At 34.4% G+C, this 22,525-nt stretch overlaps 1 protein-coding gene across 1 annotated transcript in view; it reads right to left on the bottom strand.

Annotated features, from left to right (window-relative positions):
- Nucleotides 1-22,525, bottom strand: part of LOC127852427 (uncharacterized) — a 111,584-nt gene that overhangs the window by 8,995 nt on the left and 80,064 nt on the right. The window contains exons 38-64 of the mRNA XM_052386381.1: nucleotides 20,594-20,875; nucleotides 19,848-20,034; nucleotides 18,585-18,736; nucleotides 17,442-17,702; nucleotides 17,014-17,232; nucleotides 16,034-16,174; nucleotides 14,781-14,888; nucleotides 14,353-14,444; nucleotides 13,122-13,298; nucleotides 12,627-12,701; nucleotides 12,247-12,355; nucleotides 11,631-11,753; nucleotides 10,915-10,993; nucleotides 10,371-10,488; nucleotides 10,199-10,245; nucleotides 9,003-9,111; nucleotides 6,802-6,905; nucleotides 6,036-6,138; nucleotides 5,490-5,640; nucleotides 4,973-5,042; nucleotides 4,616-4,682; nucleotides 4,190-4,275; nucleotides 3,806-3,932; nucleotides 2,984-3,025; nucleotides 2,583-2,666; nucleotides 1,706-1,763; nucleotides 1,091-1,335 (exon numbers count right to left, since the gene is read on the bottom strand). Coding sequence (XP_052242341.1) covers nucleotides 1,091-1,335; nucleotides 1,706-1,763; nucleotides 2,583-2,666; nucleotides 2,984-3,025; nucleotides 3,806-3,932; nucleotides 4,190-4,275; nucleotides 4,616-4,682; nucleotides 4,973-5,042; nucleotides 5,490-5,640; nucleotides 6,036-6,138; nucleotides 6,802-6,905; nucleotides 9,003-9,111; nucleotides 10,199-10,245; nucleotides 10,371-10,488; nucleotides 10,915-10,993; nucleotides 11,631-11,753; nucleotides 12,247-12,355; nucleotides 12,627-12,701; nucleotides 13,122-13,298; nucleotides 14,353-14,444; nucleotides 14,781-14,888; nucleotides 16,034-16,174; nucleotides 17,014-17,232; nucleotides 17,442-17,702; nucleotides 18,585-18,736; nucleotides 19,848-20,034; nucleotides 20,594-20,875 — 3,416 coding nt within the window. The remainder of the gene's footprint in view (nucleotides 1-1,090; nucleotides 1,336-1,705; nucleotides 1,764-2,582; nucleotides 2,667-2,983; nucleotides 3,026-3,805; nucleotides 3,933-4,189; nucleotides 4,276-4,615; nucleotides 4,683-4,972; nucleotides 5,043-5,489; nucleotides 5,641-6,035; nucleotides 6,139-6,801; nucleotides 6,906-9,002; nucleotides 9,112-10,198; nucleotides 10,246-10,370; nucleotides 10,489-10,914; nucleotides 10,994-11,630; nucleotides 11,754-12,246; nucleotides 12,356-12,626; nucleotides 12,702-13,121; nucleotides 13,299-14,352; nucleotides 14,445-14,780; nucleotides 14,889-16,033; nucleotides 16,175-17,013; nucleotides 17,233-17,441; nucleotides 17,703-18,584; nucleotides 18,737-19,847; nucleotides 20,035-20,593; nucleotides 20,876-22,525) is intronic.

The following is a 22,525-nucleotide window of genomic DNA, read 5'->3' as shown; positions in this document are numbered from 1 at the left end:
CCATTTTAGATGAAATGTACAATTGATGTTTTATTTAATATCAATCGCCCTTTCCAGTATAGTATTCACCTTATGTTGTACTCATTGTATGTTTCCCTTTCCATTTGATGAGTAATATTTGTATTTAAAATTTGATAAACACTATACATTCCACACTCTTATTGTTGTGAGGTTATATGTATTGTAAAGCCTGAGCCGTCACCTTACTAAAGAATTACCCGGTAGAAGCGATAATTGCCTGAATGGCTGGACCTTGTATATATCTAAAAGGTATGTTATAGTACGTTAATTGTTATATGTTAACATTATTAAAATCATATAATATAAGAATTTGATAAAAGAATAGAAAAAATAGACACACAAACTCTATATGCAACGTGTGTATATGCAATACATAATGGTGGGTCGAAACTTTGTGTAAGAACTCAACATCGTTATTCAAGTACTTTGGGACAAAACCTGGTGACCCATTTCCCAAACGTATTTCAAACACACACACACACACTAATAAAAACTAAACGTACCAGAAACCACGACACAAACTTTCTGTGCGCCTATAGACATGACGGAACAGACGTATTAAAATCGTTACATTCGCATATGACATCATTCAAATACAATTTTTAACATCATCCACGCATGTGTTATCGGTTGAAGCTCGCATTAGCCGTTATTCTGGTGACCCCTCATAGCATTAATTATATTTTCAGGTTCGTAGATTTTTCTGCACATTATGTTTAGGCCCTCTATAGGCTTCACATGTAAAATAATGCCATTGCTTGTTTTTGTTTTGGATACTATGTATTTGATTTAGTTGCAATCAATTTTGGTAACATGCAATTACACACACAAGGGTTTCAGGTGAATGTTTGGCAAGCAAAGTAAAAGCATTATCGTCCCAGAAGACACACAAAGCGGCTAGCCAAGAAGCCTCTAGAAAAACGGGCTGCGTGTTATCTCACATCGTACATCCTATCTCATTTACGAGGTATGCAGATTTAAACGCCATTTGTGACATATTATGCTAGCTGCATCGCCGCTGAAATAATTAAGAGAATTAATAATTTTGAAGACTATTTGGCAAACTCACCTCAGGGGTCTGTACTGAACGATCGGGTTTCCTATCGACGTCTAGTATAGAGGATATTCCTGCCGTCCCAGACATGACTTCCGACTCTCTCAGAATGTTGGATATCTTAACATCATCCAAGTCCACTGCCTTGTTTGGTGCCTCTTTCTGGTTGTTGACGTTATTGTCGTAGATATTCGACCCGCCTTTCTTGTTCTTAGTAAGCTCCTTCATTTGTCGGTCGGCCATCAAGAAAGGATTCGTGGCTGGAAAATACATTTAAAGAACAGCTAATTTACCGCATTAAGTGGTAAATAACATTAGACATACAAGATTTTGTCTTTGGAAGAGAAAATAGTATTACAAGATGTAATAAGTTTTATAAAATGTACGTAAGTGTGTATGTATCTATATATGCCATTTTAAAACCTGAAATATGGTTTTCTTTGTCGATTAAGAGCTTCATCCGATCTTCATAATAATGTGCATTTAGAGACCCGATTCCTTTAAGCATGTGCAATACAGCTTTATTGCAAGGCGGTTAGAACAACGATTTTTAGTATTGAAATATTTAATAAGATATTTCATTGGATATATATGATATTTAATGGCAGAACATGCATTTTACAAACTTACTTGTTGATTCAGACTCATTTGAGTAGCCACTTGACTTTGGATCCACAGATGTGTATCCCTGGAAACAAATGTTAGTATTGTATTTAAAGCATAATTATATATAATAATTTGAGCAGTGCTCTGTGAAAAGGGGGTTTAATGCATGTGTGAAAGTGTCGTACAAGATTAGCCTGTGCAATCCGCACAAGCATATTTTCTGTTTAAAGAATGTCTCTTCTTAGCAAATATCCAGTTTAAGCGGAAAGGGTCGTCCCTGATTAGCCCGTGCGGACTGCACAGGCTAATCTGGAACGACATTTTACGCACATGCGTAAAACCCATTTTCACAGAGCACGGCCCAGATATTTATTATTTTAACAATATTTTTGCTCAATTCTAAAAATGCAATTTATATACGAATGAGTCTGAGATTTTATCCAAATGTTGGATGGGGATATCGTTTGTATAAAGGTAAACCCCTTTTATGTTCCGATCAACAAGTAAAGGGACTTTATATAAATCTATAACAAGAACAGAAAGGAGCTTGTGTTTAGAGTTGAAATGTATATAACATTTAGTCAAACACGGAACATGGCTTTTCTCTTAAGAAAAAATGAAAATAACTGAGCGCTGTTTAACAATAATATTTAAGATATTAATACCGGTAATATAAAGCAGTGTCTTGTTAAAATAGCTTCGGAGACTTAACGACAATATATATTGAACAATCGTTTCAAACTTACCATTTCTATATTTGTATAATAAATTGAGAGGTATTTTAATCGTATTCAAATTATCTAATTTTTTATGCATCTGTACGCTTGACCGTGAGGTATTTATTAACAAAATCAATTGAAGATTTTTTTTTTCTTCAATAACCACACTGCAAAGGTCTTACCGTTGACTGCTGATTTTTGAAATCTTTTTCAATGGAAGCCAGTGTCTTCTTGCGTACATTTCTTTGCTTCAGCCCTTGTCTTAGCTGAAAACCATATCTTATTTAATTATAAGTTATAGTGATTGCTTTTACTAATTTAGTATTCTTTCCTTAATTTATTTTGAGATTTTACTTTAACAATCAACATGATTTAAATCGATGGTGTGCTATGAACCAATGTTATTTCGCTGTATTATTTGCATCGCCGTATTCTAAATACCAATCCGTAAATAAATACACATGTTGTCATAAGTCTTGATGATAAGCATAAAAGCATTTCATGAGAATATTGATTTACATCTGCATACAAAAAAACAATGTCATTCAAATTAGAGTGTCACAAATGAAGAAGGACTAAGTACCTGTTTGTTGAATACACAGTGGAAGACGAAAATCAGCACACCCTGGAAATATAAATACCCATCTATATATACAGTTATCTATCAAACGTGGTAATATTAAACATCCCGAAACAATATCAGGAGCACAAATTATTTCCATGCATATTTTGTAAGAAGGGAAATTGGAAAATGAATTGCCTGTACAAAACATGACATAATAGACAACGCAACAGATAAATTGTTATCAGCTGGTGATACCGTTTTTTAACGGCCTACGAAAACCATTATGGGATTTAATCCAGGGTTGAAAGCTACTTTAAATCGGCTGCAAACCATCTAAATTATTCAGGCCTATGTGTTTTCTACAAGCTATATATCGTATTTTTTCATTTTATTGCATTAATATGTGCTTCCATCGTCTGCATAAGCATACGCGACATTTTTTTTATTATTCAAAGTATTATTTTGTTTTTCTCACATCCTACGCACATGACGAAATAGGACTGATCACATGTATATTATTTGTATAGTTTCATGAAGTCATTGAATGTATATTGAGTTATATTGAACGTTTATCTTCCTTGACTACCTTTAAAAAGGTAATATCCCGTAAAAGAAATTAATACCAATGAACGGTTGTTACACATTTAGTAAGTAAGAAACACTTTAATTTTTAATGGATATTTTATATACCTGCTATAAAATATTGTGTTGTAGTTATATGCCCTTAAAGGCCCGTGATTGGTGATTAAACTAAATTCTAGAGGTCGTATAATACGTCATAATTAAGAATTGCCCGTATAAAGAATGGAGTATTTAAATAACAATTTAATGGTAACATACCTGCAGTGCATTGCATACTGCAAAGATATACTGGAAGGCAACGGTTTGTTCGTTGACGGAGAACACTCCAAACACCCAAGTAATTCCTAGTATCGGCAATAACACGCATATACTTCTTACACCAAGTCTGAAATGTATGTGATTTAACATAATAAACACATATTAAGTTGTTTATGCCAAAACTGAAATTAAATTGAAAACGATTTAACGAAATGCACAATTGTACTTCTTACACAGATGCTTATTAAAATACATACAGTTATTTATGTTTAAATAACGTTAACATATACCACATATACCACAAACGAACACATTTAAATAGACTCTGAAACAAGTGTGAAAGACACTATTTTCCATTGCAGAATTTTCAGATGTGTTTCGTACCTTGCCTTTTCCTTATCTGATTTCGTCATCATCGCTGATGATTTGAACATCTTATGTATAACTGTTATGACAATAATAGTGTTTATCTGAAAAACAAATAAAACTTTATGTTTATTTGACAACATTCATGTATATTCGCATATATATCATAATTGAAATATTATTGTAAGCAAGAATTGAAAAAGATATTGGGTGCACATATAAACGGCGTTGCGTTTTGTATAATGTCGGAAAACGTAGCAATTTATTGCATGACCGTAACATTGTCATTGACAGTTCGTATGTATAAGACCAATTATAGAATTTACAACAGAAAAAATAAATAAGACAAATATAATATGATTGACAAATACACAACATTAATTCAACTAGCTTACCGTGTTAAACAATTGTCTGAACACTTCCACATTATGCAATGACACTTACTAGAATAATACACAGTGCTGGTCCAACAAACGCCCATAGTACGCCATCCTCAACAGATAACCAGCAACTGGAGTTTAAAAACAATCATGTGTGCATTAAGGCATTGAAAAAAAAGTTCAACAAAGAAAATTATATTATAGAATATAAGTTTATGATAGATTGTCAAATCTATCAACTTTAGTAAATCTTGTTTTGGTTACATTTGCTGCTTTATTTTATGCTCAATTGTTTTTGTTATATGGTAAATTGGTTTTTTGGTAGGTACCTCTTTATAACATACAACATTATCAATAAAATATATTCAATGTTTTAATTATAGCACAGACGAATCCTTAAATTGCCATAAAATGAACTCACAATTCATCGTTTCCATATCCTTCTGTTTTCGTAACGCCTAGAGACACGGCAACAATTATGACTGGAGCGCCTTAAACAATATCAAGCCAGTATTCTTTAAGAACAGACTATGCCACAGTATCTATTAAGCATTGGCTTCAGTTTACATATAAATCAATAATATCCATTAAAAACAAAAGAAATATAACAATAAATAAATTATAACATGACTTGATTTTCCGTAGTGTTCATCCTTTTAAGCTAATGTGAGTACCACAAGCCATAAAGTGTCGACCCACCATTCAGAAGGAAAACACATCATACATAGATAGGATGATGTGGACTTTAAGCAGCATTTGTCCCAAATTACATAAATGCTTTCTTTTAACTTTATGTTGTTGGATGAGTACATCTTCATGCGCTAGCACATATTCATTCCCCGTAAAATGGCATTAACAATGTTTGTTCATAAATCCATAGTAACGAAACAACTAAACTACAATGTCTTGAAATAAGACAACGTGTTTTTACGACGTACCCCACGCGACTGGCAGTAGCCACTTAAGCCGTGAGTCCGTCTCGAAGACGTAGATGACGGAAATGGCAATCTCGACGCCATACGCGAGCATCGTGAAGAACACGACAAGGTAGAAGTAGTGCAATAGGGCCGAGATCACTGTGCACGCAGCCTGTATTAGGAAAAGGTCTAACATCAAACTGTGTACTGATTTATACCCCATAGATTAATATATGGGCGTAATATGTCGATAAACATTATAATTATGTTGAGTGCTGCTAGAAGGGGACAAGTTGGAATCATGCTAGTGAAATTAAATAATAATGCCATAAATTTAGAGATTTACTTAGTCCAGCACATGTTATTATGAGTTTAAAATGTTTATTCATTTGTCATTGTCAATTAATATTTACAAAAACGAATTTAATGTAAACAGGTATTTATCAATTAATATCTTTATGTCCATCATATCAATATATATTTTTATTTGACAATCGTTAAATAAAATTCCTAATTGGACCTAAATCAAACTATCCAAATATATTCTATATTTGTGTTTATACCAACCTCGTTTGCAACTCTGTCTACACCTCCCAAAAATAGGGCGTACGATATAATCAGGGCAACACACAGACTTAACAACAATACGGCCCGGTCGCTCTTGACGTATCTGGAAAACAAACAGTCAAAATATTTATATAACCGTTATCAGTGCATATCATCAGTGTAAATGGCAGAAGGTGTTTCTTTTTAGTGTAATATAATTTTGTACGTTTATTTTCTCATCAACAATGTTACAAATCGTGTCAATTACTGTGTTTTGTTTCAATTTATATCATTGTGGACTTGTGTTTTGTTGTCGTAAAATAAAAATAATGCAGCTGATATCAATGACTTTTGTCAACTTTGCATTTCTTTATATAAGTATGAACTTGAAAAGAGTTATCGGAAACTTGTAGTTTGCAGCATCATACAAGTGATTCAAAGCATGTCAATGACTATTTCCCCTTTTCCTTAAATCGTTACGTAAGTGTATTGTGTTCTCAAAAACGTTACAAGTCCTAAATAAAACCTTAACTAAACTTGTCTTTGCAAACTAGAAGAAACAAATTAGGAGGGGGAGTTAACTCAGAAAATACGAAATACATGCACGATGTATTATTGATTTTTTTTAATCAAATTAAATAAATGAAGTCAACAGCAACAACATATATAAACAAAAACACAAATAGAACAGGAACCAACATACAATACGTCCAAACTAATAGTCATACATGTACATAAAATGTATTACAAACTTAAAATGGTTTATTATAAAACAACGCGTACATACCTCCAAACGAGTAGATATGCAACAACAGTGATCGCTAGACAGAAGATGGAGATGGCACATCCCACTGCAGATATGATGCTCAGAGCCTTCACATCGGCTGGACTCTGACATACACAAAGGGAACTATGTATCTTTAATGTATTCTAAAGCCTTCACATCGGTTAGATTCTGGCATACACAAAGGGAACTATGTATCTTTAATGCATTCTAAAGCCTTCACATCGGCTGGACTCTGACATACACAAAGGGAACTATGTATCTTTAATGCATTTTAAAGCCTTCACATCGGCTGGACTCTGACATACGCAAAGGGAACTATGTATCTGTAATGCATTATAAAGCCTTCACATCGGCTGGACACTGACATACACAAAGGGAACTATGTATCTTTAATGCATTCTACAGCCTTCACATCGGCTGGACTCTGACATACACAACGGGAACTATGTATCTTTAATGCATTCTAAAGCCTTCACATCGGCTGGACTCTGACATACACAAAGGAAACTTTGTATCTTTAATGCATTCTAAAGCCTTCACATCGGCTGGACTCTGACATACACAAAGGGAACTATGTATCTTTAATAAATTCTAAAGCCTTCACATCGGTTAGATTCTGACATACACAAAGGGAACTATGTATCTTAAATGCATTCTTAAGCCTTCACATCGGCTGGACTCTGACATACACAACGGGAACTATGTATCTTTAATAAATTCTAAAGCCTTCACATCGGTTAGATTCTGACATACACAAAGGGAACTATGTATCTTTAATGCATTCTAAAGCCTTCACATCGGCTGGACACTGACATACACAAAGGGAACTATGTATCTTTAATGCCTTATAAAGCCTTCACATCTGCTGGACTCTGTCATACACAAAGGGAACTATGTATCTTTAATGCATTCTAAAGCCTTCACATCGGCTGGACACTGACATACACAAAGGGAACTATGTATCTTTAATGCATTATAAAGCCTTCGCATCGGCTGGACTCTGACATACACTACTGACGTTCACAAAGGAAACTTTGTATCTTTAATGAATTCTAAACCCTTCACATCGCCTGGACTCTGGCAAACACAGAGGGAACTGTGTATATGTAATGTATTCTAAAGCCCCAAATCAGCTGGACTCTGACATACACAAAGGGAACTATGTATCTTTAATGCATTCTAAAGCCTTCATATCGATTGGACACTTACATCCATAGAGGGAACTATTTATCTTTAATAAATTCTAAAGCCTTCACATCGGTTAGATTCTGGCATACACAAAGGGAACTATGTATCTTTATTGTATTCAAAAGCCTTCACACCGGCTGGACTCTGACATACACAAAGGGAACTATGTGTCTTTAATGAATTCTAAAGCCTTCACATCGGTTGGATTCTGGCATACACAATGGGAACTATGTATGTTTAATGTCTTCTAACGCCTTCACATCGGATTGACTCTGACATGCACAAGGGGAATTATGTATCTTTAATGTATTCTAAAGCCTTCACCTCGGATTGACTCTGACATGCACAAAGGGAAGTATGTGTCTTAAATGTATTCTAAAGCCTTACCATCGGCTGGACTATGGCAAACACAAAGGAAACTATGTATCTTTAATGAATTCTAATTTGGTTTTAAAGCCCCACCCCAATGCTATAGAAAAGAAAGCTAGGCGTTTTGCAAATATGTCTACTTTTTATATGTGAAATATTTGCGGATTCCAGCTTATTAAATCCCGATAAAAGAACTAAACAGGTGCTCCTTCTTTATAAAAATACCATGCCCTAAAATATTTTAACAAAAATACATTGTACAAATCGTTAAACATCTTTTGGCGACCACAATAACAGTCGGGCAAATATGTATGTGTTGCCAACTCTTATTTGTATTTGTTTTTGTTAATGCGATACCTAATGATGCATTTCTGAGTATTCACACTACGCTTCTACCAAGAGTAAAGTATTATTGTATTTGTTGTTATGCATTTCAAACATCAACATAAATAAATGCATTTCTTGCAAATGAAGTAGAAATTAACAAAAATGTCGATTTTTGAACTAAACCACTGCGAATAAATCTTCTGAAATATTAAACTTATATAATCGAAAGTATATAAACAAATGAACTTGAGACGATGTTCATTACTTATAGGCATTGTATGAAACAAACCTACCACGAGTTATGACAAGATACATACCGCTCTCCCGGGACTCATTAGAATGGCAAAGTTTGTGAAGTGACTGCACGCACAGACTGTCTTCTCAGCGGAGGTAGAAACGAGTTTGCAACCGTCCCTCACAAACGTCCTGTAGTGGTAGTAGAATAATGTTTTATAACGTATCTGTCTACGATGTGCTTTCAGCTACATTTCTAGCAATGCTTACATGCAGCAGGTACAATATAAGTGCAAAAGTGTTCATGTAATAAGAAATGCAAAGTTGTAAAAAGGTTTAAAGTGTAACATCTTTTAAAAAATACTGAAATTCCATAAATAACGTCAATGTTTATTTCAATGCCGATTTTCTTTTTAAAATACATCTCGTGTATTAGATGCAATTGCGTCTTAAAGGGGCCTTTTCACAGATTTTGGCATTTTTTTAACTTATTCATTAAATGCTTTACATTGATAAATGTAAACATTGGATCATAAAAGCTCCAGTAAAAAATCAAGAAAAAAAATAAAAAAAGGAAAAGAACATTGCCCGAAGCAGGTTTCGAACCAGTGACCCCTGGAGTCCTGCCAGAGTCCTGAAGTAAAAACGCTTTAGCCTACTGAGCTATTCCGCCGAGCACACATTCTTGACGTATTTTAAACATTATATAAGCAATCTTCGTAGTTTCACAAAATTTAACGACAAAAACAGAGCTCTCCAAATTATTCAATCGTTTCGCGTTGTAACGCTTTATAATTTTTAGGTTTTAAAATCGTCAAGAGATGCATATAATGGCTATATTAGAGCATGGTTAATGTTCAGTATTACTGTTTCCTCACAAATATCATAACTAAAACGAAAACTTACGAATCTGAAACAACTTTTTTCAATTTTGTCAATTTACCAAAGCGTGAAAAGATCCCTTTAAAGCAAGAATACAAAACGTTTACAAAAATGTTAACGTAGAAAACGGTATTTTTAATTTTAAATATTGTTCATTTATCGAATATTGCATTTTTCTACAGACTTTAATATTCATTCAAACTAACTTCATATCACTAACCCATATTCAAAACTAAATGTTCAACTACAGATATCTTTCTGGTATGTCTTACTTTGGAGAATGTTTAAGTAAATAATTAAAGTGTTTGTGCAAACACTGCAATAATTTATTATTGAAATGCAAATATTAGGACACTATTGCTTTTTTAAAAATAAACATCAAATTAATCTTACGTACCCGGTAGTAAAATTCCAATAACAGCAAATAGGATTCGAGTAATTGCTCTGGAAAAGGAAAAACAAAACGTGTTGAAAGCAAATTAAGCACAAATTAGAACAAGATGCACCACGTGAAAATGTTCAAAATGTTACAAGCAGTAATTAATATCTTTATTATGACCTTTACTTACATCGAAATGCTGGAACGTTATTTCCGCGGGCGGGTCAAGTACAGACCCACTCTCTTTTATTTGAAAGGCCACAATGTCACTGTTGATGTCCATAGTGCTTTTCATAGTCTCCACCACTCTGCAATATGAACATAAAAGACGAGACATACGCTAGCTGAAACAGCAAGAGGGACCTCTTTGCAGAGAGATGTCGTTCATTTAATAATAATTCTCAACACGAAACATAACGACCCAACACACATAAAATCACAGACAAAGCGCTTAATAAAACTGGTTTTGGCGCCTTAGAACGGTTAGCTATTAATCATCAATCAAATTGCCATCACACTATTCATTCAAGTGGTACATTTTTTTTCTGAATTATCTCATGTTCAATTATTATTAAAATAAGGTATATTTATTTGGTGCATTAAAGCATTATATGAAGTCAATGCCGTTGTTTCAGCAGATCTATGTTTGGACGTATGACACAGTTGATTAATATTACACATTTTGAAATGTGTTATTGAATGTTTTTTATTCACAGAGCACTAATTTCACAAACCCATTTGTCATCAGTTTCTTGACCAGTATGGGTGTAATGTTTCTGTAGAAGGAACTGGCGTAGTGCAAAGATGGAAGACCTGTAATAAAGTACAAGATTATAAGATTCTAATAAACTAATACCGTACACCGCATATTTTCTATGACAAAATGCCCACCCTTACTCCTGCTTAACCTAACCCAATAATTTGCAATATCTTTCATATGGAATAAGATTTACAGTCAAATTATTAAACTTTCTTATATAAATATTATAGAAAGCAAATCACTCACTGACTAACCCAAACTGACTCTTACCCAAACTCCACCCGAGGGGTAACAATTAAAGGGCCCGTGTAACCAATATAAGGGACAGTTTAAATATTTCATGCAGGAATCTTTAATAAAATAACTCAAACTTATTGACATATATAATGTGTATAAATGATAGTGTGGTGCACACTTACTAGGAGATGTTTGAGTGAAACAGATACAGGTATGACCACTGTTTCAACAAGAGAACGTCCACACATATACACTGTTTAGTTCAAGAAATAGAAAAGGATATTTTTCATATGGACGATTTGTGCTAATATTGTCTTCCAAAAAACATAAAATAATGAAATTAAATAACGGCCAATATAGTTTTTATCATATGTCGCTAAATGTTTCATCTTACGTTATCAATCAAAAGCAAAGACATGTAGTTGATTTTCTCATGAATTAAAAAAGAACAACCGTTGAAAGCCTGTGCCGGAATATTGATGCCCGTCTGTGTCGCCTTCAGCCAATCCGGAAGTGTGTCGCTGGTTCTGTCCGGAAACTGGTAGTTAGACCTTTTTCCTTGTCCCATGTTTACATCTGCACCAAGAAAAGAAACAAGTAAAACACACGGTGCCATTTAGGCTTTGCAGAAATGTTCATGAGTGTTCGCAATTGCTTTTAACATAATGTACCGACTTCGTAAATGGACCACAAGCTACTGACATGCTGAACGTCTAGTACTATTGATGTCCAACTATTTGTGTAACAGATCCAGAATCCCATATGAAACATGCTTGAAATACGCTAAAGAGTCTGTATAAAAGACATTTATTGCAAACAAAAAATACGATGAATATACTAAATACTTATAACACAGTTCCATTATTCTGCCTAAGTAATTCCTTACAGATCATCATCAATTTAAGGTAAATCACGTAGCAGTGTTTGAGCGAAAAACAACCTAGCAATTAAGACGCGTAAACATGTACATATTGTCCTACAACTGCAATGTATCATTCCTCCCATTTTGTGAGCGCAAATATCAAATATTACATAATAAGTTATCAGCACAATGAAGAATCTTCATTACATATGTTTTTCACGGGGAAGGTCTGCATCTTGTCAGCTTGTAGTTGGTCAAACTTCTGGTCTAAGAATCGTTCCACCAGCTGTGGAACGTCGATAGCGCCCAATTGTTTCTGAATAAATCATATATAGCAATAGTATTGATGCACAATTTGTAACTTTCGGTTATAATGTGTTTTAACAACGAACACACGATCATTGATGTTTCATTTTTAATCAAAGTAATCACTGGCAAAACAGACATATTTTACGGCCATTTTTTAATAGACATTATTTCTTTCTTGACATTTTTTTCACGCATGCATACAGTAATAAATCATTTTGTAAATCTTATTTCCATATACCGGTCATATAATTATTTGAACATTTTTTAAGTTTTCTCACCCGTTCTATTCGTGTCTGCCATGATGGTTGGTTTCGCTCATCTATAAGATTGCTAGCAATTGTCAGGAAATCCCACTAAAAAACATCATACAAACTGAAACATGTGTAGAATTAATTTTTCATTATTAGTCATTTCAGTTCAATGTTCATATCTTCAAATCGTTGATTTAAGTTCAAAGCAAATTTACTTTTTAATTCCGACGTTATTATTTGACTATGTTGACTGTACAAAGAGATAAAGTATTAGATATATGTGATAACAATTAAAACTGTGACATAAATGTTGTACTTGCACTTTTTACTTCCAACTATTATCCTGTTTTCGCATTTTCGTTCTATGTTAATGTTCGTACCGCCATTTAATTTTGTGCTATGCAATTCAAAACTTCCATCCATCAGAGATATCAATTCGAATAAAAGTATGAAACTGTTGCAACTAAAAGCAGAGGTTGATATCGAAAACACATTTGTGCGCTTGGCAACAGCTGCACTAACCTCGGTGTCCGGGTCTTTGATAGTCTGCTGGTCCATTATGTAAACGACGGTATCCAACGTGTTCATGGTTGTATCAATGTCACCCTGATAAAGGTTGGTGTCCTTAGTGACGTCAGAAAGGTCGCCAAGAACGCTGGAGAGATTTACTGAACTTGCGCCGTCTTTGATGTTGTTGACCTGCGATCACAATGAATGAAATCTTGTTAAATTCATAGACTTCTACTCGTCGATAAATAAATGTACATTTTAGATAAAGGTAATATACAGAGATTTGCATTAAAAACATCAAATGTATAGCAATCGTAGTGATAAAGAAGCATCGAGCAAACATTAGGGCAAGAAAAAAAAGGAAACAAAAGGCCTTGTTATTAATATTTGTGTCCGTTCAATACAATTGCTTTGGCCTTGTTAATTTGTTTGTTATGGTCAATGACCTCTTCAAACATTACTCATCATTTCATATAATACATAAAGAATGTCGAAACACATTAATCTGCAAGTAAACTTACAATGGTGTACGTAATTAACAAAAAAGTGAATAATATTTATATTTATATTCAATATGTTTGCCATACATGACATAATTCACTAGTAAAGTCGAAACAAAAATTCCACTTTACTTTCTTGTGGATGGTTAAAAATATTCATTTAATTTTGAGTCAGAAAATTATTGTTCAAAAACAATAACTACTTGGCTGCTTTGACATGATGTGTTGTTTGATAAATACATGTACATGCAAAATGTTTACGCGTTTTAATACATCCGGTAAATAATTATGTAACAAATCCATAAACATGATTCAATTCGACTACATGTCCGTCATTTTCTTCGAACCAGTGAAGCATTTGAACTGCTTTCCAATCTCAACAATTTCTTCAGTGTGCGACACCAAGCTGAGTATTGATTATAACTCTGACTGTATTGTTTAGGCTCGTTTTCAATTTTTCTTCTTTCGAAGACATGCTTTGTGACATCCTTTAATTTAATGTTTCATTTTATCGGCTTCTACTTCCCTTTCACACACCCTACTCAAGTGCTTCAATATGCATGGAGAGTGAATGCAGTATTTCCTATATGGAACGAGCTGGAAATTAGCATGGTTTCCTTAATATGAGTTTCAACCTTTTCTATAAGGTATCTATTTAGTGTGTGTATCGGCTCAATGGACTTATCAACCGTAGATGCGGCGTTTTGCTTTGCTTGAGCTTTGCTTGAAACACAGGAACCTACCGTATCCCAAATGGTCTTAATAGCGATCCGAACGCACGCATAGACAGGCAACTCCCAGAGGCCAGTGGCGCTACAGTTACGTGAAATATCCCCTACAAAAAGTGAAGAGTTACATTGCATTTAAACTTGTGTGAATACGACAAGCGTATGTATCCGTAGTTATTTGTCAACTTCGGCTGTTGTTTATTCTTAGGTTGAAGAATCAGGTCTATAGAATAGAAACCAGGAAGATCATCAAAAGGATATATGTATCGTTAAGAAGTAACAATTAATTAAATAAAATCCATAATCAACATGTATTATAAACTCATTCACGTGAGTGTTGGCATGTCATTTAGAGAAATTATATATAAAGAATGTATGCACACTCAAAATAAAGAACTGAATGTTTTATCATAAAAACAAGTGTTCCGCATGAATTTCCTCACCGGTACTATCGTTGGGGCACCGGAAAGTTACAGTGTTGCCTGGAACCGTTTCCGGCCATGTGGTTCCCTGCAGATCCTTGTTTTCCGGACACTTAACTGGTTCGTTAGCTAAAATTTCAGTTTGAAAAAAAAGTGTTCATATACAAGTTCGTTGGTAGATTTAAACAAAAAAAACAGCGACTCTTGTTTACGCGTGATGCTACATATTCGGTTTCTGTATTGGCATTTGGCTATAAGCGCGTTCTTTTATTCGTCAAAGACTATCAGGTTACAAAAGGCGTTTACAAAGAAACTAATTTACAAAGTTATTAACTAATTGAGAGAACTTGTTCACATATTGGAATATTTTGGAGTAAATGATATAAATTGCTTGAGTTAAACATCAATAGTATATTTAATAATTACATTAACAAATAAAGAAGTTTCCCAATAAGGTCAAACGAACGATCTTTGGATTACAAGACTATTGAGTGAACCACTCAAAATGTGTTATACACATTGTATTGAATACTATACAAACGGGTCCATAATGTAATACAATTTAAAGAAACCATGCTGAAACTTCCCATCTTATGATATCTGTTCGTTTTTGTAGCGTTTAAAAATGTAAAACCCAAATGATGATTATTCATAAACTATATTTTCATTATTAATCATCGTTCTTTTAGTTTTTTTTTTATCTGTAACACAACGTTGGAACACTGTCATTTTCAATAATCTTCGAACAATACCCTTTAAAGGTTGACATATTTGTTTAATTTTGATTAATTTTCTCTAATATCTTAACTGCACGATTAATCCAATTGAATCAGAAATGATGAGCACAAAGCATCTTATATGTAAAAGAAGAATTAAACGGTTACCTTCGTTAGGACTCAAACTAGAGATCGTCGGGAATAATAAAGACGTGTGGCTTAATCGCTAGTTCATCAAATCTGACAAGTTTAACCATAAACATTAAATTGTTATTATTAAACTAAGTGATATTACATCGTGTGACACACGTTATATATTCCGTCGTCGTATTGTGTGGTCGTGAGTTACGACGTTTGCGATACACCGGTTTCCGAAATACCACAGGAAAGCTTTACAAATTCTTCATTATTTTATCTTTGTTTCAAATATAATTACAACAATTTACATATTCAGCAAAAAAACAGGAATTTTCAATCTGTCTATGTAGCCTCCAGATCTGAAACCGCTTTTGGAAACGTGTCTTATATATTGTTTAGACAGACATTATTCAAACGTACGTTTAGGCCGGACATGGATGGACATTGAAACCATTGGCCCAATCCCTGCGATATTACGCCCTGCGCATGCGTATACAACGTTCTCTTTGACGCCGGAAATGGTCAAGGTTGCATGTTCGTTGCCAACAGTTACGGCGGAAGCTGTAAAACAAACATTTCTGTTCAAATATGTTTAAAACACACGTACTGGTAAGGAAATTTCATAAATCATCATATATCTTCATGTACAATAACGTAATAGCCATGACTACGTTAAAACAAACATTATAAATAGGTGCCTTTGATCTGATATCAAGCATGTCAAGAAATTCTCTATAAAATTTTGTAAAGTATTTCGTAAAGTAAAGTTAACACCTTAACAATCAGTGTTCCTTATAGCAATAGCCACAATTTCAACGCTAGATGTTGTACGATTACATTGACTTTTGTAGATAAAAAAATGATCGTTTTTATTTATTTGTGACACAATTGATTCCATTTTTATTTCCCGAGAATGTATCCTATTCATACGACACACGAACACCATGTTAGTGTTCATGTGTCGTATGAATAGTTATCGTTGCGGGAAATTGAGATGGAATTAAATATGCAAAACAATAATAAAAATGAGCATTTTGTATCTACAAACATCTATTTTACCAGACCACATCTGGCGTTGAAATTTCGGCAATTGCCATAAGGAACACTGATTTTTAATAGGTTACCGTTATTTTACGAAACATTGTACGAAATATTCGTTGATTTTGAGTAGTAATGTTTCCTGTGGTTTTTACTGTGTTAGAATTCTTATTGATAATGACGTATTTAGTGTGAATAAAAATGACGTTTACAAAATTATATGCTTTTCTTAAACTGAAGATAATAAAAAAACACTTTGGTGCGTAATATAAAGAAAATAAAGTCGATTTGTAAAAACAATTGTATAATTTGTATTGAGGCGAAATATATAAGCAAATAGTGAATTATTATCTGAAACAAACCATTTGGTTGAAATAGTTGTCCATTTCTAAACCATAGAAAGTCATTGAACGTCTTATACGACATCACGGTTATGCAAGTGACGTTAACGCTGGCGTCATACAAAATGCTGACGTTAGTGGGTTCAATAAGAACTGTCGGCTGGGCGATGACCGGAAGTTGAATCCTGGCGACATCTGATTGGTTACCGGGTGCGTCTTGAACGTGACATTCATATGCTCCTAAAATAAAAATGGTTGTTGTTTGTTACTACGGCGTGTCCAACAGAAAAAAAAGCTTAAAATTAAATAAATTATATCAAAATCCATTAATGAACTGCATAAATATTAATAGATTTCCTTTAAACTATTGACTCACTCATATGTTTACGTTTGGTACAGTATGATTGCATCAAAGCACATTTTTGTCTGTTAAAGCTAAACTATAATACCGTCGTGATGGTTCAGGGCTGGCTCAATACTAAGCGTAAACTGCCTGTTCTCCGGAATCTTCGGATCGGGTATCGAACTCGTAATGTTGAATCTAGAGCCGTCCGTTGGCCGGATCTGAACCCCCTTAAACGTCCACCAGTTCTTGATCGGGTCGCTGGCGTTGTAACCGACGGTTACCACGTTACATGTGAGATCGACATTCGTTCCGTTGTAAACGTTCACCGGGCGAAACGTTACGTTATTGATTTTGATGTACTTATCTGAAATTAAACATGTTATGTATGTAACTTCCATGCATAATTCGATCATGTTAAAGGGGCCTTTTCACAGATATTGGAATTTTTTTTAACTTATTCATTAAATGCTTTATATTGATAAATGTAAACAATGGATCGTAAAAGCTCCAGTAAAAAATCAAGAAAAAAAATAAAAAAAGGAAAAGAACATTGCCCGGACCAGGTTTCGAACCAGTGACCCCTGGAGTCCTGCCAGAGTCCTGAAGTAAAAACGCTTTAGCCTACTGAGCTATTCCGCCGAATACATGTTCGTGACGTATTTTATACCTTATATAAGCAATCTTCGTAGTTTCACAAAATTTAACGACAAAAACAGAACTCTCCAAATTATTCAATCGTTTCGCGTTGCAACGCTTTATAATTTTTAGGTTTTAAAATCGTCAAAAGATGCATATAATGGCTATATTAGAGCATGGTTAATGTTCAGTATTACTGTTTCCTCACAAATATCATAACTAAAACGAAAACTTACGAATCTGAAACAACTTTTTTCAATTTTGTCAATTTACCAAAGCGTGAAAAGATCCCTTTAAATGATGAATATATATATACACATGTATAGGATATCATGCCAATAAAAAAAAATAGGCTATTCTGCTTATATAACTTATAGAATTGCTTGTTCAATATTTGATTATCATAGAAAATTTCATTTGTATTATAAAACTACTATTATATATTTATAAACTACGTGTTAGTTACAAATTAATCATTAGAAAAACATTTTAAAATAGACAATTAAAATAAACAAAGATAATCACGAAATAGAATATTATATTGCATCAAAATCAACACAATAAAATAATGACTCGAACTGATTCAGTCATTTCCGTAGCAGACGCTTACCTCCAGATGTGACTACAAAGTAGGAGGAGTCGACCGACATGTTCCCCATCCACCCGGAGGTCACTGTGGCGTTGAGTTGCGCAATCGTCTCCTGAGCGCTTCCTGACTGGTTCACCGCCACGACAAAATCTACGTAGATGCTGTTTGCAGGTCTTGAAGAAAACAAAAATGAGCCTCGTTAAGGAAAACGGGGCCTAATGCATGTGCGTAAAGTACCGTCCCAGATAAGCCTTTGCAGACCGCACAGGCTAATCAGGAACGACACTTTCCGCCTTTATGAAAATTTTCGTTTGAAGGAAGTCTCATCTCAACGAAAAGCCAGTCTTAGGCGGAAAGTGCCGTCGTTTATTAACCTGCGCGGACTGCAAACTTTACGAACATGCATAAAACACAATTGTCACAGAACGCGCCTCAAATAATCATGAAACAGCACGTAGAATTAATGCAAGAGAAGCATTACAGACCTATGAATGACCCGACTTATATCTAAATTTACTCTGAACACGCTTTGTGGAGAAATTACGTACACTTATATTAACATTATTAATAGAAATGAAAGTATTTTCTTTTTTTATAAACATATCATAACTTTTCGTTATGTTCAACACGACATTGTTTCTCTCTGTTCAATATATTGTTGAGATTAAGCAAACACATGTATGTCACAAACATATTCAAGCTGTAATACATGTGTCACGTGTCAGTATGACGCGGAGGCTCCCACGCTCCACTTTATTCAAACTCAAATTAAGTAAATAATTTAATAAATGAAACATGTGCGCATGCTCGCGTGAAGGCTATATTCATGTTCCTTACTCAAGCACATCAATTTCTTGAATAACTCGAGATACAGGTTACAAAATTGCATGTGTAACTAAAACAATCATTATTCTGGTGTTGTAAAAAATAAGATGCAAAAGTTCACATACAGGTTGATGCGTTTTTCAAGTGTCATCAATCAAAATGTAATACTTTAAGCAGTTATGCGCGGAATTAAATAAGATGTATTGAGGGAAGGCCGGACGGACAGACAAGATTATATCTGTTTGCTCCCCCTATATACGTTCGGACATAAAAGGGCGTTCACTTTATTACGTCTTACCATTTGGTACCATTGATCGTGAGAAATTATTCATCAAACAAATAAAATTATCATTCACGATAAAGTGATTATAAAAGCACATTAATGACATAAGATTTTTTCTCATCTGTCATATCGCATTATAACGATTTGTTACAGAAAGAAAATTTCAACATACTCACCTGAAACCTTTTATTGCAAGGCTCGCAAATCCTTTGAATCGTGGCTGCTTTAATACGAACTCAAGTTGCGCCCGTACGAAAGTTACTGTTTCGAAATAGTATGTCTTTTCCGGATCGCGTAGTTTCTCATCGTACGTAATCTGCAGCGCACGAATTGTCGCTGTCACGTGACTCAGTACCGGAACAGCTAAAAATAGATTCAACCGATACATATCAAAATATAGGAAGGATCTGGTCAAGCTAGCTCAACAATCAATCACGCATTTTAGTTCGAGTACCGGCCCGGCAACATTGCTTTATTAAATTTCTACTGCTGAAGGTAGAAGCAATGGCAGTAGAACTTAGATAAGGAAAGAAACTAAGTTTTGTTTAAATCTATTTTTTTTTTGCCCGATTGCATCAAAAGACTTAGATTTCTTGAAACGACATCTAGTCGTTTACTGCGTAGAACCAGTACTTTGTGTCTTTAGGGAGATCGTAGGAACGCTCCCTCAGTGGGTATCGAAACCTGGACCTTCTTGTCGCTAGGCGGACACCTTATTTACTAGCTTAGCTACGTTTTACGATGTAGTTGTATAGGATAAAACGCTATAGCATTGCTTCAAGTGTGGTTGATTTCGCATTAACACTTTGTAAATTCAATAATGACGTAAGGCAATCTAGCACATCACCTACTATATACTCTAATATTATTGATATTCATGAGCAGAACAGCATTCAACCACCTCAATTATTTAAAACCCTACCGAGAGTTTTGATATCAATCGCAGACGAGGGGCGCCGGCCATACACGGTCACGGCAGTCACCACAACAGAGTAGTTGGTTTCCGGTTGCAAATCTACTAGTCGCATCTCCGGTGGGTCTGATACTGTCAGGCTGAAATTACTGGCCGATCCTCCCGCCATTTTGAGAGTGACAACGTAGCTGTTGGTGACCTTTGTGAAATCTGGGCGTTCATATGACCATGTGACCTTGGCGTGATTGTGGCTTACTTCCGTTACCTTCACTTTCACAGGCGGTGGTAAAACTACAAAGAGAATATGCGACACAATAGTTGCACAGGCGCTTGTAAAACTACAAATAGAATAACAGAACAATAGAAACATTTTATGTATCATCAGGTGCATATTGAAAACATTTTATGTATCATCAGGTGCATATTGAAAACATTTTATGTATCATCAGGTGCATATCGAAAACATTTTATGTATCATCAGGTGCATATCGAAAACATTTTATGTATCATAAGGTGCATATTGAAAACCTTTTATGTAGGGATGGCAACGAATACCGATTTCAGTATTCGAATATTCGGTCACCCTTCCGAACGAATATTCGGATATTCGGTCAACATCTGTTGGGAAAAAGTCAACTTTGTTTACCGTACCATTACTCCATGAATTCTACTTTCGTTTTTACCGGAAGTTCACCGGAAGTGACTAAATATTGACACAGCGTTGCCGTAGCTAATTCGAAGCTGATTTTGTTGATTATTTTTTATTGTTAAAATTGAATGACAAAAACTGTTTTTAAACTATTAATATCGTACATCAACAATAGAACGAGAAACATAATATTACATGACGACAAAATAATTACATGACAAAACAGTTAGATCTACATATAATTAAAGCTGAACTTAAACGAATTATGTACATAGCCACAACACACTTTGAACCTGTTTAACAGACTAAACAGTCAGTCTTTTAAAGTTGCCACGTTTAAAAGACACTTGGATCGGCGACTTCTTATCGGATGATATCGTGGAATACTTCCAAGCAGCGGAAGGCGTAGGTGGCATTTTGCTTGGACAGATATTTACTTTATGCGTGTAGCAATTATAATATTTTCAATTAAATGAGGGTGAAATACCAAAAACATTTCTTTAAGTATAATACCTGATTGAATATTGAGTAATTAATTAATGTATGGACCATACGATACGCAAATACTCATTAGAGGTTGAGTAAATTATTTTCTAAAAGCTTTTTTGATTGGACAACGTGATTATAACCATACGATCTGTTTTGTTTTTCACACCAAGTCGGCTCTTTCTTTACCCATTTAATCTTTGATCATTTTAAATGTAATTCGAGTTATTAGATCAAGACGGGTCGGTGTTTTAATTGCCATACGGTCTTATTTGTTTTTTACACAAAGTTGGCTTTTCCTTTACTCATTTAATCTTTGATAATTTTAAATGTAATTCGAGTCATTGGATCAAGTGCAGGTCGGTGTTTTGATTGCCGACGCCATTTGCACCTATCATAATTTTGACACAAAGTGTCTGGCTTTGTTAGCGGGATTTATGACTGGTATACTGTCATCACCATAGCGACGCATTATCGCGCCTACCGGAATAAACATTATGACACGAGGAACAATTTTTTTGACAATGTTTGAAGCAAATTTTACGAATACAAAGTCTTTGAAATTACTCGATTTTTTATTTTTTCTTCCGAATATTCGATTCGGAAAACAGTATCCGAATATTCGGTCCGGGACCGAATATTCGGATATTCGTTGACATCCCTACTTTTATGGATCATCAGGTGCATATTGAAAACGTTTTATGTATCATCAGACGCATATTGAAAACATGTTATGTATCATCAGGTGCATATTGAAAACATTTTATGTATCATCAGGTGCATATTGAAAACATTTTATTATCATC

The sequence above is a fragment of the Dreissena polymorpha genome, chromosome 12, assembly GCF_020536995.1.
Source record: "Dreissena polymorpha isolate Duluth1 chromosome 12, UMN_Dpol_1.0, whole genome shotgun sequence".
NCBI lineage: Eukaryota > Metazoa > Mollusca > Bivalvia > Myida > Dreissenidae > Dreissena > Dreissena polymorpha.
This window is presented reverse-complemented; position numbering and strand designations above follow the sequence as displayed.